The sequence below is a fragment of the Heterocephalus glaber genome, unplaced genomic scaffold (genome assembly GCF_053883595.1).
Source record: "Heterocephalus glaber isolate CG9 unplaced genomic scaffold, H.glaber_assembly_v1.0 deba00001442, whole genome shotgun sequence".
Lineage (NCBI taxonomy): Eukaryota > Metazoa > Chordata > Mammalia > Rodentia > Bathyergidae > Heterocephalus > Heterocephalus glaber.
In genome coordinates this window covers 53,285,292-53,304,536 of record NW_028258296.1, presented here as the reverse complement: position 1 = coordinate 53,304,536, position 19,245 = coordinate 53,285,292, and the positions used below count along the sequence as shown (strand labels likewise).

General features: G+C 51.5%; 1 protein-coding gene across 1 annotated transcript in view; it reads left to right on the top strand.

Annotated features, from left to right (window-relative positions):
- The first annotated feature begins 11,473 nt into the window (after positions 1 to 11,473).
- Tbx15 (T-box transcription factor 15) overlaps positions 11,474 to 19,245 on the top strand; it is a 118,728-nt gene continuing 110,956 nt past the window's right edge. Inside the window, exon 1 of the mRNA XM_004853830.3 lies at positions 11,474 to 11,947. Within this exon, the coding sequence (XP_004853887.1) occupies positions 11,743 to 11,947 (205 nt within the window). The 5' untranslated portion in view covers positions 11,474 to 11,742. The remainder of the gene's footprint in view (positions 11,948 to 19,245) is intronic.

Here is a 19,245-nt window from a genome sequence, read left to right as displayed (position 1 = left end):
CTAGGAGCAGTCAACGAAGTTGTAAGGACTTTGATTTCTTATCTAGAAATGAAAATAACAGTACCCGGTTGCCTCCTCCCTCCCAAAGGGGTGACAGCTCACTGGTCAGAGGTGCAGCCTGGTGGGCGGCTGGGGAGATACGGAGCGCAGAGGAGGAAAAGGCAGGCGCGCTTTGGGTTGTTTTAACCCATCCTGTGTCAGCAGAAAAACTTGAAATTTCAAACACCAGAAATGGCCACACAGGGACGATTCAGATCAAGTGCAATGGAGCTGACCCTGTGCCTTGGTCTCTCCAGAAAGACGGCCGCTCTTTGGGAGAAGCTGGTGTCTGGCTTGCCCTGTAGCCAGTCCCCAAAGGCTCCGCGAGCTCGCTGGGGACCTGGCAGCGCCCTGCGCGCTGCGCGGGAGGCAGGTCCCCTGGAGCGCAGAGAAAGAACCCTCAGCTCTGTCGCTCCGCACCGAGGTAATCAGTCTCCCAGCGAAAGCCGAGAAGCGGCAGCTCCTTCCCGGGCCCTGCCCAGCCAGTATTCACGTCTTCCTGCCGCTTCTCTGGCGGCTTCCGCGTGAGCTTCCGGGCCGCGCTTTGCAGCCCTCCGCCCGGCCCGCGCTCGGGGAGTCCTCGGTTAAGGAAAGCGCACGGGCCCGGAGCGAACTCTGTCCTCGCGGACCGGGCCTGTTACCTGGGTTACAAAGAAACAAATCCCAACGAAGAGGGCCGCTAAACCTGCCTAGGATTAACCCGGGTCCCCCGAATAATCCGAATTCTAATCTAGCTTTCCCTAGTCCTTTCGGCAAAGCAGTCAGCCAGAGTGCCTGGGAAGGTGAGACGCAACCAAGGCGCCTCCAGGGACCTGACGACTTTGAGCCTTTTCTACGATTAATCCTGGCATTTCTAACTCGCTGGTCTGGGATCAGCCCTCCTCCGGCTGGTCCTCCGCCTGGTCCTCCGCCTCACCACGCCCCCTGAGCCCTCCAAGGGTCGCGTCTGGCCGGGAGGCTAGCGGCTGGGTACGGTGGGGAGGCGCAGAGTGGGTCAGGACCACGGTTCTCAGAGCAAGCGCCCCGAACCTGCACAGCGACGCACTCCCCGGCTGTGCGCCCCGCGGTGATAGAAGGGAAGAGGGTTTAAAACGCAAGGGGCGAAACTCACGGTTGAAAACACTTTGAAGTTGGGCAGCCGTGACTGAGCCACTCTACCCCTCCCTCCCTTCCAGATGCACCAGAAGGCGGCACTTTGATCTTGCAAATCAGCAATTTATGTTTTTTTTTTTTTACCTTCGGTAAAAAGATGATTACACTGAGAGAAAATAATGTAATTCCGCGGCTGTGGGGCAGAGGAGCAGCTTTTTGCGCAAAGCAGCTGCCGGGCGGGTCGGGGCGCCGAGGTACATCTGTTCGCCCGCGTTTGTAACGCATTCCTCTTCGCCATGGATTACACACACACGCGCGCGCGCACACACACACACGCACGCACTCACACGTACCCACACGCACACACACGCACGCACACGCACACACACACGTACCCACACACGCATTTGTTTTGACCAAATGGAGGGCAGAGCGGGCGTGAAGAAAACAAAAACTGAGGCTCCAGTTTGGGAAGGTGAACTGGAAGACAGGGGAGGAGAAACTCGGAGAAAACCCAACTCCTCGGAGAGGAGAGCTCTACCGGCGGAGGGCTGGGGCAGCGGCGGCCTCGGTGGCTGGAGGGACAAAAGCCAGTTTTCCTCTGCCATCCTTGCCACGAGAGCGGGAGCTCGGGGTTTACTGACATAAGACCGACATGCAGCCTTTCTGGGCACTTCACCTACTAACGTCAAACTGGATTAAGATTCGGAAAAATATTAAAGTGCAAAACACCACCAGCTTCCCACGAACTCCTCCCACCCATCTGAGATCCCTCCCTCTTTTGTTACCAGCCTGGCTACACTTCCACGGGTCTCCCGGTTCCTGGCCCCAACTTAGCTCGTTCTCCCCTAGTCTTGAACTAGGATCTCTGTGCTCTCTCTGATGACCAGAAGACTCTGTGTCCAGCACGTCAGGGCTTGCAGAGAGGTGAGGCGGGGCGCCCGGCCGCTTTGGCTTCATCCGGAGTCAGTGCAGTGCTTAGAAACCTTAGCCAAGGGCTTCAAACCCCAGGCCTTGGGCCACCCTGGCTCTACTATAGGTGACAGGAGGTGCATTTTTCCAGAAGACTGTTCTAGGACGCCTGAGTCATTCCAAGCTGCTTGGGAAAGATAGGTGAAGGCTGGGAGCTGCCTGTTTTATGCCCAGCGAGGGTTTCTGTGGTTGAGAAGCAGTCCTTGGCCTTTCGTTTTATTTTCTTTCCTTTTCTTCTGTTATTTTCCTTTCCCCTCTTTCCCTTTTCAAATTCTGCCCTTTCCTTCCATTCTCTGTTTTCCTAGCTTTTATTTCTCAATCCTTCCTCAGTCCTGAAAGGTCAGAACTTATACTACTCTGGCTTCAAGGAGGCCTTGAGTGGACCCCAGCGCCAGCACCGCCAGACTGTGCTGGAGACCACGGAGCTTGTTGACAAGCTGATCAAAAGGAGCTGCCGCCTGTTAGGGCTCTCAGGGTCCAAATGAGTGGCTCCAAGGTCCTCTCTGCACACACCTTTCCTCTCCTTTCAGTCACCTCCCTTCCCACTCGTAGGAACTGGGCTTCTAATGATAAGTAAAAATATAGGAAAACTAGATGGAAGGTCAGCAAGCAGAAGCCCAGGGCTGGTAGGAAAGCGGGCACAGTCGGCAGCACCCTGGGAGTTGCCCTTGTTGGTGAACATGATAGAGAAATCCAGTGACAGCCCAGGGAGCTCACTCCAGGGGCAACCCCTACACCCAGAAGCCTGACATGCAGCACAACTACATTACCTGGACAGGAGTTTTAATCAGTGTTGGCACAGAGCACATCTGCCAGTGAGGCACTGTATTTCCTGGTAGGGAGAAAGAAATTAAGAGAGAGACTGTCAAAATTCCACCAAGAAACTGAAAATGGAGAAGAGGAATAAAGAAAGAGGGGAACTTTTCTGGCTCAGCCAGTTGAGTCCAGGGCCCGGAGTCCCAGAAGCTGGCTCCTTTTCACCTACATCTTTCCCCACACACATGAGGGCTCCCTAGGCCAGCCTTTGCTGCGGGTATGTGTGGGGTGGGGGTCCCAGAGAGGGGAGGAGATTGCGGCCACCCACGCACCAGCCACAGCCTGACCAAACCCTGTCCCCGCCTAAAGCCACCTCAGAGCCAAGAGGCCCATGGCACAATGTGGAAAGTGCCAAGCTGCTCCCTTGGAAGGATGGGGACTCAGGAGGACTCAGTATCGCCTGCCCAGACGAGTTTCCCAGGACTGGTTTGTGCCTTCATGGGGAGTCCACCCTTGCAGCCAGGGTCCTCCACATTTCTGTCTTCCTGGGTAGAAGGTACCATCGGCCTGGCCTACAAATTCCCCAGAGACGGGCAGGTGCTTTGAACTAAGCTGGACTCTCCCAAGAGTCCCTGTGGCCTCCTAATCTCTCAGTTAGCAACCCACAAGCAAGAAATGACCACAGGCAGGGAGCTGAGGGGCAGGAGACCTTCAGGGACTAGGTGGCTTGGGGTTGGGCTAATAAAGGGTCCATGGAGATGTTTCCAAAGTGAGCAGCCATGCCCACGGGGCAATGGTACTTCCAGGGAAGAGCTAAGGGCCAGCCCAGGGGGCTTTGCAGCAGGATCTCTCTTGATGGAACCCAGCCTGAGACAACTGCCCAGGTTTCCTTCCTGGGAGCAGTTGCTGGTGCTTGTTCAGGGATAGCCATTCAGCTCAGGACCTGGCTGACCCTTGCCCTGAGTAAGATATGATGGAGGCCCCTGCCCTTTTCCCCCCTTGCTCAAGCAGTTGCTTCTTTCAAACTGGAAAGGCCTCCTGTGTGTATTTTACACCTAGACAGACATTTTTTTCAGTCCATGTAAGACAGTTTCATCAATGCTTTTCACTTCCCAGCGACTTTCCCTGGGTCTGTTGCAGCTAGAGAGAACTTAGATGTACAAGTTGCATAAATACGTATGTACGAAGAGAGGCTGGGGAAATGGGATTAAGAATCCTGGCTGGCTCTGAAGCCAGATTACCTGCACTAAAAACTGTGAAATCCTGGCCAAGTTACATAGCTCCTTTGTACCTCACAGTTTTTCCCCATGTAAAACTCTGCTGGTAATATTAGTTCTTGGCTCATAGAATTTGAAGTGGGTGGAGTACATGAGTTCTTGTAAAGCACTTAGTACAGGGTCTGACAGAGTAAAAGGTTCAGTAAATATTGACTCTTCAAAAGTGCTGTAGAGCAGAAAGAGAGAAGATACAGAAGGAGACTTAGTGGCATGAGAGGAAGCCTAAACCGAGCATGGTTGCACATATCTGTAATCCTAGCACTTGGGAGGGAGGCTGAAGCAGGAGGATTGCCACAAGTTAGAGGCCTGGTCTACATAGTGAGTTCCAGGCCAGCTGAACTGCTAGGGAGATCTTGTCTCAAAAAGGAGGGAGGGAGGATGACAGAGAGAAGGAGGGAGGGAGGGAAAGAGAGAAAGAGAGAAAGAGAAAGAGGGAGAGAGAGAGAGAGAGAGAGAGAGAGAGAGAGAGAGAGAGAGAGAGAGAGAGAGAGAGAGATTATGGAAATGAAGACATTTTATCTTGCTCTGCTTTTTACAGGCAGTGTGGCCTGTGGATAGTATTGCCTTCTACTTTTTTCTGATCTGGGTTGGAAGTACTCATTTTTAATGTTGAAAGCACCCAAGGATAGTGACATTGGGTGTTGCTGCAGTTCCAGTTCCCTTTAGTGCCACTAACTTTTGCCCTTTAGAGTCCTCAATCCCTCTCCCTAGCCTCCTGGTGTGGCAAACACCACTGAGGGTTAGAACATGGATTCACAGACTGTTGCATCCCATCCTGAGAATGTCTTCATTCACTTGGATTTGCTGGCTGTCTTTTGCAGTTCTTGGGAAGAATGTGAATTATTGGGTACTTTTCCTGTTTAGGGATAGACCTCGTTTCTCACTCCTGGCTTTCTAGGGTACTTTGTTGTGGTCACAGCATCCAAAGCCCCCTGGGGCAGTTTGACAGTTCAGTGGTGGGAGCTCCAACCCCATGTCTTCCTCAGCAGCAGGCCCTGATTCTCTAAAGACTCATCAGGTTATAAAAGAAGATCTCAACCCGTCCAGGGCTCATTTGTTAAGGAACAACCAGCATTCTGATACTGATAATCTTCTTACCTTGGCCAGTTTCTGCATCCCTAGGGATCTTATACTGTATATATTACCCCAAAACTCTGGATTCCTTCCACTTTCTTTGATTAGGTTTTGGGTAGAAGAAGTAGCCCATGAATTATGGACCAAAACCAAGGAAAAGCTTCCCATGACTCAGTTCATATCCCTAGCAGCTTCTACATTCCTACCCGAGTTCAAGAGCAAAGCAAGCACAAGTTCAGCCACCTAGCTACACTGACCTTGACACACTCAGGAGGATTGAATTCTCAAGCTCCTTGGAGCTGCACACCATGTCCAGCATGCAAAGTTACTTTCCTCTCTCTTGAACTCATTCTCCACAGGTGGAGAGAGGAAGATTGACCACAAGGGTGCTATAAAAATCTACCAGTCAGCCTTTGTGGACCACAGGCCCAGCTGCTGCATAAGCTCCCACAGTTCCACTGAGGACCCTTTGCTCCTAGGTGGCTGTTTCATTGGTGACAAATCAAATCCAGTCACTTCTAGACAAATTTTTTAAAAAGTAATCATGACATCAAGGCCAGAATACTTCAAATTGGTTGTGTTCCTAGTCCTTGTACTAGATTTCAGTACTAGGTACTCTTCTCCCACGCCTCCCTTCTGCCATCCCCACCCCCATAGGAACTCAGAGAGGGTCTTTATGTCTCAAGGCAGCTGCAGAGTTAGACCACAGGGCCTGGTGCTTCTTTACCTCTTCACTCAATAAACTTTAGGTAATTCTTTGTCTCTGAAAAAAAAAAAAAAAAGGAAATCTTTGCTTAGCTAAGCACCAGCAAGACCAGCAGGAAGGAGATGTGTTACATTTAAGGGGTGTACATGGAAGAGCTGGGAGCCTTGGGACTGCAAAGAACGGGAAAGAATTGTCCACCTAGGATTTGGCTTTCTGGTTCTGAAGTGAGGAAGGAACTACACAGGATGAAAAACAAATCAAGACAAAGCTCTGCTGCTCCCACTGGGTCCTGCCATTTCCCCTTGCTCCTCTTCCAGTCCCTTTTGAGAATCCTGGGGCTTTGCTAGGAGCCCTGATCTCCCCCAGGCATTGAGTGGGTCTCCAAAGGGGCAAGTCCTGGAAATGGGGTGCTCCTCATGTTCCCCTTCTTTCGTCAGCTCAGAGACTTTGCCCTGGAAGGTAGCTCCATGCAGGTGAAGGGGAGGAGGTTAGGGTACAGCCTCTTGGATCAGAGAGAGTCCAAAGGAACTAGGGGCAGCCCAGTGACACTGTGTACCCATGCATGCGCTATTTGTGTTCATGCTTGATTCTAGAAAGACCACAGCACAGGTGAGTGGGTGTCCAAGTACATGCATGTGTGTGTTTCAGAACAAATAAACACATGGTTTTGTGTGGTCACTGCAAGATACACACATGAACCTTGTACTTTCAGGCTTCCTATACAAGCATATGGTAATTGTCGATTATCAACGTTTATTTTGGGGTGCACACTGGTGGTCTCAAGAGTCACTGGCTTTGGATGGGGGCTCAGGGGTTGCCAAGCAACCTTGAGTTCCTGAGAGTGTGGCATGTTACCTTCCAGCCCAGCTGAAGCGAGGCAAAGCAGAGGGGCTGCGGTACCTCTCCAGAGGGCCCTGCTCTGGCTCCCCAGGCCCGAGTTCCTCATGGTGGATTCAGCCGAGGCCGAAGGTTCGCTTCCTGAGAAGCCTGCGGGACGCGGGCTGCCTCACAGCGCAGGCTGCAGGCTAAGGACCGGCTGCTGCCGCGCTGCTCCGCGCGCAGGGAAAGTGGAGCTGGGCCTGGATGGGAGGAAGGATTTCCTCGCCTCTTGGGCGCGGCCGCTCCGGCAGGGCCACACAAGTCCCCCTTTGTGGAGGGCCCTGCTCCTGCGCACACCGAAGTCAGCGAACAATAGCGCAATGTTGCCGCCGTTGGCCCCGCTCTCCCGGCCACACCGCGGCGGCAGAAGGCGAGGAAACCGGGTGGCGCTTTTTTATAGCCACAAATATAAAATCGGGGCTTCCCCCCCTTTCACTCGCCTCTTGCCCCAACGCCGATAGAAAGCAGATAAATTTATGAAGGGCGAGCTAAGAGAATAATTACAGGGTGACGGCCGTTAAATTTTATTTCCAGTCCCAAAGGCAAAACCTGTGATTTTATTGCAAACATCTGGAAAGACCGAGAGGTGGGCATGCTGCTGGTTTAAAATAAAAATAGAAGATTTTTATTTCTCGAAAACAAAAACCATCATGAAAGACCTTTTGCCCCCACGGTCTTTTATTTTTAAAAAGTGTGAGGGGGGTGGTAGAATAGACAAGGATGCACGCGGCCCGAAAGCCCACTGGGACCCTCGAGAGGCGCTCTGCTGCACCTCGGGCCGGCCGCTTGGTCTCCTGAACCGACTTTAGGCGGGCGTCTCCAGAAATCTGCTCCTTCCCCTACGCCGCCTCGGACCACTCACGCAGCCCCTTGCGTGCTCTCCTGTTGCTTTGGGATGCCAGTTTGGGAAAAGAAGTGAAAAGTGGGAATGCGGGCTTCATATTCCCGAAAGATTCCATCAGAGCAATAGTAAAACCTTACTTCTGTGCAGTCCTCAGCCTAAGTGTCTTCTTTGCTGTGTGAACTGTAAATCATTTAGGACGCCTTTGCTCTGAGACCTGGGAAGGCACACTGGGCTGTTAATAGACTTGCCTAAGGTCACACAATTGAGGTTTAAAGCAGGCCTGGTCCCAGGCTCCACCTCCTTTGGAGTCCCCATGACTTCTTCCCACCCCAAAGTGCCTCATAATGTTTTACACCTACCTTGATGGCCAAATTCGCTACAATTCCCTTTCCCCCACACCAGCCTAATATGCCCTGCTGGTCAACTGTCTTTAACTTTGTTTGCAATTACTGACTCAAAACTCCAAAGTCAAAGCCAGCTGGCAGATCACCTTAGTATTGTGGTATGAGCAGGGGTGGAATTTAAGGTGATATTGGCTGTGGGGAAGTGGGAGAGAAAGACAGGTGTATGGACAACGCACAGGCTCTTTCTGGGAATTCCTGTTTGTGTTTGTGACTCTTCTCTTGATGCTGCAGAACTGTTTTTCCTCTGAAAACTTAGAATATCTGGGCAGTTGGAGGTGAGCACCGGGTTGCCCTTCCCTTCCTGGCTTGTCTCCTGCCAAGGCTAGGTCTGGAACTCCACTTCCCCGTGGGACCCTACAAGTGAGCAGTGAGACCTAGGGATCTGGATCTCTGACTTTTGAGGTGCCTGACAGTGTCACCTTCTCTTCCTCTTTCAGGTCCTGCAGGGGCTTGGGGCCATCCAGCTTGATCCTTGTCAATCAGCTTCAGGTCTAAAAAGACCAGAAGTGACTCATCACTAGTAGGGGCTGCCTTGAACAAAAGATTGGAGCCTTCCAATGGGAATCTGGGGAGTGCCTTGGGCATTAGTTTCATATTGGGGACCCCACTCCTACCCCTAAAGGTTAAAATAGAAACGGGAGTCCTTTGAGTAATAATAGAAGTAATATGCAGACCACACTACCACATTTGTACATACATTTAATTTCCACAATCCTCCCTTTCCCATTGCAAACTGCATACTCTTATACACTTAAGTCATAGGTATTTAAATCATCTTGCTTAATCTTTCTCCAGACTTTCCTCTCCATCAGCCCAGTTACATACCAAGGAGTGCATGCCCTTGGGGGAGAAAAAATTAAAGTCTGTAGTCACACACACACACACACACACACACACACACACACACACGCACACCCCCAAAACAAAACAAAACAAAAAACAGGAGTTGCCTCCCGTTTACCTAGAGCAACCTTTGTTTCCATGACTGTTCCAAACCATCTTGTCTTCATCTGGGTCAGTTTCTCTGGCCTAACTCAAAATTCCAGAATAAGTGTGTATATGGGACAGGATGGGAGCAAGGGGTGGGGTGTGGGAGCAAGTTTTCTGCAACCTGAACTCTGCTCTCCCCGGGGTTTGGGGTGGGGTAGCGATGCTTGTCATTGAAGGCTTTGTTCCATCTTCTGAGACATTGCATCTATGGGCCGGGCCGCTATGTAGGTTCAGGCCTCTAGATCTCCATTTTTGATGCTGTGTAGCCCAAAAGCTGTCTCTTTTTGGAGGCAAACTGTTGCCTGCTCTGGGAGGGTGTGTGGCCTTCGTCTCAGTTCAAACCAGGCCTTTGAGAGAGAAGGGAAGAGGCATCCAGAGAGAGATGGGAGGTACAGGCAATGGAGCAGAAGGAAAGACCTGGGCAATATCTGGAGGGTGACCCTTCCTCACCAGGCCTGGTCCAGGCAGACACCAAACCACCTTCTGCCAGGCAACACCAAATTAGGAGCCCAGAGCGAGGCCTGAGCCATGGGGAAAGAGAAGTACACACTCCAGGCCTGCCTTTTCTCCAACATTTTGCCTGTTGAAAGTCAGGTCACTTTCAGCCTCAGCTTCTGCACTGCAATCAGGCCGGAATTTAATTCTGCAGGCAGAAGGGAAGGCCCAAGTCAGGTCTGGGTAAATCACACCCATCCCCTGCCTTTCAGCATCTGGTGGGCCACCAGCGTCTTCTCCTCCCAGTTGGAATCCAAGTTGAGGAAGATCGCACTGAGGCCGGAGGTGTATTCACAAATGCTCCGTCCTAGCCTCCGGCACCGAAGTGCTTTCGCTTATAAGGCAAGGGCTAACTTTCCTTGGCCCCTGGAGGTCAGCAGGGAATGTGGTGTTTCAGAGGCCCCACGGGCTGTCATTTTTCACGGTCAGGAGCTGGCGTGTGTGTGTGTGTGTGTGTGTGTGTGTGTGTGTGTGTGATTTTAACATGCCGTGGACACCCTCAGGCGGGCGTAAACTTCCAGATTCAGACCCTGCTCGAGGCCTGGCTTCCGGGAGACCTATTTGCTGGACCTCTCGGCCTTCCGCCTCCCGCTCCGGACCGGACCAGGCTCTTTCTGGCTTCTTCACTGGGGGATAGATCCCTTTTAACCAGGGCGTTGGGAGCAAAGATGAGACTGTGTCTAGTCCGCCGCCCGCGAAATCAGAGATGTTGTTCCAGTTTGGCAGGAGCGACGCGCGAGGTTGCGCTCTGGGTCTCTAGCCACCAGCGACCAGCGGCTGTACCTTGGGGAGGGCGTGTGAGATGAGAATGGTCAGGAACGTTGGATTTTAAGTCCCTTAAACGATTCTAAGGAACAGTCTCTTGAAAGACTTAAAAAAGAGGGGGAAAGGGAAGATGGTCAACGGGGCGAGGAGGGAAAGCTATGTATGCTCTGGAGGTGGTAGGATTGAAAAGGAATTTTGAAAACTCTCCTCAGTTACGAAAGCTCCTAGCTAGCTTTGCCCGGCGAGTATTTGCTGCTAGCGGGTCGGGTGGCAGTGAGCGCTCAGGACGCTCCTGCTGCGGAGAGGCTCCGTGTCTCCTCCTCCACCAGGTACCGCCGGAACAAGGAGGCAGTCTGGATTTTTAGTTACAAGATCCTGCATAGTAATGGAGCTTTTTTGTTTCGTTTTGCCTTCACCAGAGCTGCTTACAAAATATTCAGCAGGAACCTGTGTGGTGAAATCTGGGCAGAACCGTCAAGTCTAAAAGCACCTGGGACAGGCATGAGACTATCAGAATCACAATCGTTTCGGGCCTTTTCGGGGCAGATTAACGTTTTGTCAGAGACCTCCAAATTCCGGATCTGCAATTAAACATGACTATGGACTCGCAGTGTTTATAAGACCCAGCATATTTGGGTGGAAAATGTAAGGATTTGGGCTTGGCTGACGTTTGTAACAAAGCAGATTAGACCTCGACTTTCAGATCTCCTTTCTCCCCACCTCTAGTAACCCATGGGGGACCGGGAAGCCAGGGGTTAAAGTAGGCTCCGGAGCATCCCGGGGACTACCAGGAGCAGCCCAGGCCCGAGCCTCAGTCTCTCCCTTCTTCTCATTGGCCCGCGCTCCCAGGGTTTCTCTTGTTCCCTTCTTGCCATTGGCTGGGGGCTGGGTTTTTTCCCCCTCAGTCTTTTTCTTCCTCCCCCCTCCCTCTCCCTCACCCCTCGGACGGGAGCGCACTGCCGGCCCCCTGTTCCTTGGGAAGGGAGGAATTTAGAAAAAAAAAAGTTTCCCAGAAGTTTGGATCAGAGAAAGGACGGGAAGACCGAGAGGGAGGAGAGAAAAAGAGAGGGTGGAGAGAGAAGGGGGAGAGAGAGAGAGAGAGAGAGAGAGAGAGAGAGAGAGAGAGAGAGAGAGAGAGAGAGATTAATTTTTAAAAAGATGAAGCACGGCCGGCGCAGCCAGTGAGCGCCTTCCCAGTGGGTAGGAAGCCGGACTCGGCGCTCATGCAGCGAGCGGGCGGCGCTCGGAGCGCTCGTTCCTAGAGGCTGGGGCAGCCGGGGGCGCCGGCGGATCCGGCGCGGAGGGCGTGGAGGACGCAGGGGGAGGGTGCAGAGCACCAGCGGAACCGCCGCCTCTCCCCGGCCGGGCCCGGCGGCGCTGGGAGCGTGAGGGCGCAGGCTGCTCCCTCAGTAGCGGGGGTGAGCGGGGGCCGGGGTGCGGGCGGCTAAAATGAGTGAAAGGAGAAGATCTGCAGTCGCCCTGAGCTCTCGAGCACATGCATTCTCCGTTGAAGCCTTGATCGGCTCAAATAAAAAGCGAAAACTGCGAGACTGGGAGGAGAAGGGGCTGGACCTGTCCATGGAGGCGCTGAGCCCCGCAGGCCCACTCGGAGACGCGGAGGACGCGGCGGCGCACGGCCTGGAGCCCCACCCGGGTGAGTGCCTGGGCTCGGGCTGCGGAGCGGACGGAGAGGGGAAGCCCAAGGGCGTCCGCGGGCGTGGAACAAGGCCCCGCCGCTGACTCCCTTCCTTGCTCCAACGCGGGCTTCTTTTTCTTGGCACAATTGCCCCGAGCTTCCCTAAATTCGCCGGAACCAAGAGCCTTGCCCTTTCTTCGCCAAGCTCAGGCAACCTCAGGCCTACTTGCTCGAACCCCCTTTTCTCCCCAGAGCAGAGCACAGCGTTGAGGTGCGCGTTGCCCAAGGGCTGCAGACTCCTCGGTTCCTTTCCGGGGGGCAATGAGGGGCAAGCTCGAGAGCTAGGAGGAGCTGGTAGTTGCTTCTGAGAGCCGGAGAGGACTGGCGCGACCTTCTGAGACCCTGTATTTGAGTCTCGAGAAATGCCCAGTGTGTCTCATTTAGCCTCCCTCCAGTCTTACCCTCGCCCTTCTCTCAACTAACTTTTGGATGACTGACGGAGTGTAATTATATTTCTACCTGGCTGGAGCTGAGGTTAGACCTGTTGCAGTGCACCCTAGGCCACAGTTGAGAGCCCACATCTCTGTGTGTTCTGGGTAAGGGATGGGTGGGCTAATTCGTGTCCGGATCTATGCGTATTCTGGGCATAGAGCGTGCGCAGAGCCCATAAAACGTAGGACGAATGTCGGTGTCTGTATTTTAACAGAACCTCGGGGTGGGGTAACGTTTGTGTGAAGTTCCAAGATTTCAACTGTGCAAAAACAGCTCTGGGGGACAGCTGTTGTCAGAAGAACCTTGTGCGGCAAGCACACGAACACAATGCTCGCTCTCGCTTGCAGCTTGGTTTAAGGGCTTTAGAAATTTTCCAGCTCTGACTTCTGAAGCCACGCTGGAGGTGTTCGTGCTGACCAGCCAGGGCTAGGGACGAGACCCCGCCAGGCTTTGGCAAGACCCGGCCAGTGAGTGGGAGTGCCTGAGCCCAGGAGCTTGGGGATCCCAGCTGGAAAGTTGGCCAAACCCGAGGAGGGACAGCTGTCGCTTACATTTTCTCTTTAGGCAGTGACAGTTCAATTTCCACGCTCCTGAGGATAATAATAACGCGATTAGCAAGTGACCTGCAGAGACCGGGTTTTATGAATTCTCCGTGTTCTTGTGGCCCGTTATGGAATTTGAGTTTAGTGCTGGGGAATTATTTTTATTAGTCGATGAAAGGAAAATTAAAAGGAGATTTATTTTGTCCATCCTGGTCTTTCTCTGTATTTGGATGCGGGTTTATGTCCACTCAGACCCCTTCCTGAGCAATCTAGGAAGGAACACTTGGCTAATACATTTCCTCTGTCTGCTCAGTCTGTTTCCTCACCTAATTTATCTGTTGTCAGAAATCTCACTAGGGTCTTCCTGCAGTTAGTGGAAATTCTTGTAGGGCTTATGACAACTTGTGACTTAAAAGGTTCTTTTCATCCTATTTTTGGGCCAGTGGGAAAAGCAGAAATCATTTAACTGCGCGTGGCCGACCCCCTGTCGGCGGGAACACTTCTCATGGGAGGCCCCAGGGAGCCTGTCTAGGGTCCCATGTTCAAAAGATTTAGTCATAAAAAGGGACTCAGCTCAGTTTTCCTTTTCTGCCGGTGTTCCGGGGCGGAAGTGAGGAGAGAAAAGTGAGAGTATCCAGCAAAGATGGACTTTTTCAGAGGTTTCAATGTGGGGAAGTGGTCTCCAGAATTCTAATCCTTAGCTCCTGTGGGAGGGGCTGGGATGGAAAACCTTACAGAACTAACTTTATGTTAAGAGGCTATTGGTCATTTCTTAGTATCACTTACAAAAGAAGATGGGCATTTGGAATGGAGAAAACAAAATATATTTGTGGGCAGGGAGGGGTCCAGGAGGAGGAAGATGCAGCAGAGCCACTGAGGGCTTTCTACAGAGCTGGGCCACAGGCTGTCCGATCGGGTCATGGGCAGAGGGGCTCCCTAAGTTGGCGCCTGGCAGTGGCTGAGCCTTCCCTACAATCTGGGCATAGGAGAAAAGAAATTTCAGAAAAGTGGCCTCTGGACCACAGCAGAGGAGGGGGAGCTGCAGGCTGTGGTCCCAGGCTGGAGCAGAATTGGTGACCAGGGACAGGGGCCTTTTTAAGCCTTTACTTTCTCCCCCCCCCCATATATATCATCCTAACGAAGACACAGAGCCACATTTGAAGATATGTGTATGGAGGAGTAATGCAGGCGACCCCACTGGTGTAGGGCAGTGTCTTAGCCAGGCTGGGACTCACAATTCTGTTCAGTCAGTCTGCTCATGGTTAGGGCCAGGGGTTGCTGCCTGGCTGACCGGCCTTAGGCCCATAACAAGGCAGGGACAAAAAAAACAAAAAACAAAATAAAACACAAATAAAAGCAAAATTTCCAGGGGGTTGGGGGAAGAAATGCACACACACACACACACACACACACACACTCACACACACACTGAGCAGATTAGGCAGACCAACTGTATTTATTTGTCACCCTTACAATTACCTCTTACTGACTGGCACTGACTGTTTCCAGTCTGCTACGTTCAACCTGAACACCCAGGATTCTCCTACAACCCAAGGCTCAGACTCGAAAGCTTAAAGTTAAGTAAAAGAAGCGGCCTTTTGCTGTTTTTTCCTTCTGCGTCCGGGCAGAGCTGGCAGCACCAGCACCTGGGGCACCAACCTGCAGCAGCGGGGGACCAGCCCGGCCTGCGAGCCTTGGGCATTCACCCGTCAGAGGTCACAGTATGTATTTCAAAAAATTCCACTGAGCCTGGGGATCCCCCCCAAAAACAGAGGGCCCCCGAGATTTGGAGGGGACTCGAGAGGTACTTTCACCGTCCTATCCGTGTCCACAAGCGTTCTCTTTTGGACATGCCGCTAGGAAACAGCCACCCATGGTGGAGAGGGTCTCAAAACCTCTTTCTGAGGAATTTGGGTACGGAGCCTGCTCGCCCCCGCCTCTCCTTAAGCAGCAACAGGAAACTTTGTAGCCAGGATAGGCCGGAACAGCTGCTACGCTGCGGCCTCGGAAGTGTATTTTGAGCGCGCGGCGGCGCCATTTGCGCTTCGACCCCATGCTCTGCTCCACCCGGTACCCCCGACTCTGGCTTGGGCATTTCCCGCCCGAATCCCGAGCGGGTCTCCTCGGGTAGCCAAGGCCGGGTCTCCTGCGGAGCGAAATAATTCAAACCTTCTGCGGGGGCTGGGGGGGGGGGGGATTTCCCTTCAGAGCCTGCAGGCCTGAGCCTTGCAGCCGTGGCGCTCAGAGGCGCGGGGAGGTGGCAGCGCACGCGAGTGGGGGCGCAAGCACAGGCACACTGAGGGGGACACGCTGGGGAGTCGGCGCCCCGCGCACACGAGCACACGCGCAGGATCTCGCATTCCAGGCCGCAGCCTCCCACGGCATCACCTAAGTGAAAGGAGGCAGGAAGAGTCCAAGCCCAAAGGTCGGCTGCCCCAGCATCTTCTCCGCAGTTACAATCAGCTGGTCACATGAATTAATCTTCCACTGTATTATTTGTTTGCTCTGAGTAAAACTGAGATTTTAGTGCTGACGCTACCTCTTTGTACACCCACCTCCAATAGGGAAACGGGTGAAACGGAGGAAGTGACTTTTTACTAACCTTTAAGTAACGAATGAAGAATGATGAGTTGGAAGGCAGCAGAGAAAATGTGCTTGGGCCAGCGCAAGCACCAGCCGGGGCACAGGCCAGGCTCGGAGTGGAGAGACAAGGTGTGAGGCATTAAGCCCAAGGCTCGCGGAGCAGAGGCCGCGCCAAGGACCCTACTCCTCACTGCGGGCCGGGCCGAGGCCCAGCGCACCTCCTGGGTGCAGCCAAGCATGGGGCCTGCTGGACGCCCGCGAGGTTCCTGCCTCTCCGGTCAAAATGGCCTTCCACAGAGACCACCTCTTGGGTAAGCGACCTTGCGTGACCGAGAAAAGAGCGAGAACGGAAGGATTGAATTTGTCACCAGCGGGTGAGAACGAAGGAGACTTCCAAGCCTCCTTTCCAAGACGCCCCGAGGGCGCGCGGGTTGGGAGAGAGCACCGCACAGGACCCTCCTTGGAAGGTTGTGGAGACGTTTTGTTGAAACTCGGGCCCTGGAGCGGCACACTAGAAGTCAGTAGGAAAAGGGGAGTAATGCTTACGGCTCGGCTCATCTCAAAGAAGTGACAAGGGCAGGGATGACCGGGATAACTCCGATGCTCCGGGTTTGGGCTGCTGTCCAGAGGAAGGTGGAGTGTGCTGTGTGTTGGTTAGAATGTTCTTCTTCCCCCCTCACTCCTACCCATTCCCAGGCTTCAGAAGCCCGCTCGACCGGCTCCGGGGTAACCAGGGTAACCAGGGGCGAAGGTGGTGCTGGGGATTGTCTCTTCTTCCTTCGATGCCGCGAGGTTCAGGGGGGCCCCCTCACTCACCTCTGTCGCCCCCCTGCACCCTGGAGCCCTCGCTCTCACCGCAGATGCCAAACCTGTGGCAGCAAAGGCTTTCCCCGGGCAGATCAGCCACAGCCTCGGGGCGGTGCAGTTCTGACTTCGGTCTGGTCTTTCACACCCCACCCAAGTGTGTCTTGTTGAACACTATATTTGGATTCCCAGCTGGCCACTTCGAGTTCACTAATTTTATAGATGAAATTCTCAGAAAAGTTCACGAGGAGATGCTTATGCAGGGAGGACGGAAGAGTTAAATTTCTTAAAATGGAGCTGGGACTGAAATCAGATTGACACAGATCTGCTGTCGTTTTCTTGGCAGCTCCGCATCCCCATATCAATTATTTCAAATCGTATTTTTTAATCATGAAAAAGTTAGCTGAAAATATCTTTCCTACATAGAGCATGTGAAGAGCGAGTGAAGAATATCATTAAGTACCTAATCTGTGGGCCAAAACTAAACTTACTGGGTATCAGTGGTTTGTGCTTCCCATTTATCTGTATAATGTCCTCTGCCTGTGTGGACACGAATCTAATGGGAGCAAGTACCTCATCATTAATCCTCCATATTGAGCAACAAGGAGAGAAAGACAAATATGTTTTGGCTCAGAAAACTCAAACATTGTGTTCATCCAAGCCTCTCCTAGCGCATTCATTGGTGTTACCAAGGAGCAGAGTATTCCAGATCTAGCACAATCATTCTGTTGGCAAAGATACAATATTAATAAAATGACAGAATTCTTTTGAGAGATTGTGTATGGACTCTGGGGGAACGTCCTTATGTTGGGGGAAAATACTACTTAAATTTGTGAGTGAATTCCATCTTCGAGTGGTTTCAGATCAAAAAAAGAAGAAAGCAGACAAGCAAGGCTGCCCTGTATAAATTGCATGGGGGTAAGGGGCAGATCGGCACGTCACTTTCCTTTCTCCTTGGAGGAAGTGCAGAGATTCTTTACATGGTTATTCTGGTAGTATAGCTGGAATCGATTTCTTCCTCTCACAAGCTGAAGTAATTCAGCATTTAATAGTTCAATATTTAAATGATTTTTCCATCGGAGGTTTAAGTTTTGATCACTTGCAATATTTTTCACAAAAAGGAAAAGTAGAGAACTGGTAGAATGTGGAATCTTTTTCCTCTTCTTCCACGTGGTTTATTTTTGCTTTGCGTTTTCTGGTTTCTAGTAAGCCTCCAATTTTATATGTGCATGACTGCGATACTCAGGGGTCTACACTGGGAACAGGAATTAGCAAATTTATAAATCAGGGTCTGTTTACACTTCTTTGGGGAAAGTATAATCATTAGTTAATTTAAGTGAGACCGTTCTCTAAGTGTTCAGGTGGAAAATGAGACTTGGTAGGGAGAACTGCTGAGAAATGAGAGGAGGTGGGGTGTTTAAGCAACTGGTGAGGATAATCAACCTTTCTTTAGAGCCATTAATGGCTTCACTTTGAGGCAGGATATTTTACTAACCACAAGTGGTGATGAGCTTTGATACCAGAAATGCAAACAGGTCTTTCGATCACTATTTTCTTTTCTGTACTTTAAAAAACTAGGCAGTATCTAGTTTTGTCCTTTATAGAGAAGTGTGTTAAAAAGTATATACATAAATGTATATGTTTATACATGTTTCCCATGGATGCGGGCATGGGAAACACATACATGTATCCATGTGAAAACTACCAGAGTGCTATATCCAACATCAAAACACTAGCTCTGAGTGGGAGATCAATATTTCAGGTCCAGAGAGTGGTGTGTGTGTGTGCATGTGTGTGTGCCCATGTGTGTATGCATTCATGTATAGCCAGTTCAGCAAACTGGGATTACATAAAATTTGGGAAGCCAAATGTTTGTCACTTTGTATAGCATTTGACAATCCTAGAAATTTGAAACTTAATACCGTTTTCATTTAATTCTTAGATTAACTGATGATGATTATGACCAAAGTCTAAGAGAAAGCACCAGAAAATGAGACTGCACAGATACAATTTTTAAAGAACAGGGACAATGGAAAATTTTGAACTAAATTAGACATTTAATTTTGTGAGTAATGCCATCTTTATTTTGGATGGGCAGAACGCTGCCTTTAATTCTGAATGTTATTTAGTGTTTCTGTGGAAAGTACACGGAATAACTAAGTGAAATCTGGATAATAATCATGTCTATAGAAATGAAAGAGAAATTTTGAGATGTAGAGAAATTAAAGACCTAAAAATACGGATTTTTTTCTTCAATTTGTCCTTTTTTTTTTTTTAACAGTATAATTGCTGAGGCTTAAATGAGCTGTTTGCAGGAAGCGGCCATACCTTTTATAGGATTAAAAACAAAACAAAAACCAACCCACTATAATCACAGTTAAGTTCTCTTTGAAAGGGGTATTAGAGGTCGTTATTGTGTACTGTACCTACGTTATTGTATGCTGGATCCTTGGAGTTTTGACTCCTACTTTTTAACTAGGTGAGCAGATTAATGCCATCTCAGATGCGTTCTCTACCGCCTCACATATAGGCCGGCCCCCAAGGTTAAAGCTTCAGGCAGCTCAGAAAGCAGTTGACCTCCTTGTGTTCCAGTCCCGCCACTGGCTTCTCCCTTCCTCAACCTCAGCGCATTGAAATCGTTCATTCCCCCACCCCCAGTTTTCTTTTTCAGATAACTTCACCGCGGAAGGAACTGGGATTGCATCCCTTCCCGTGAACCTTTCTCTGGGAAAACGGGGCATTTCTGGTGGCTTTCACGAGTTAGATTTGGGCCGTGGCCGCCACTGCCGGCGCTCGGCCCCTCCCCGGCCTCTGTGGGGCGGAGCAGCGGGCTGCGCTCCTGCTCCGGCCGGGCCGCCTGCTGCTGGGGCGCCGGCGCTGCGCTCCGGGCCTCCG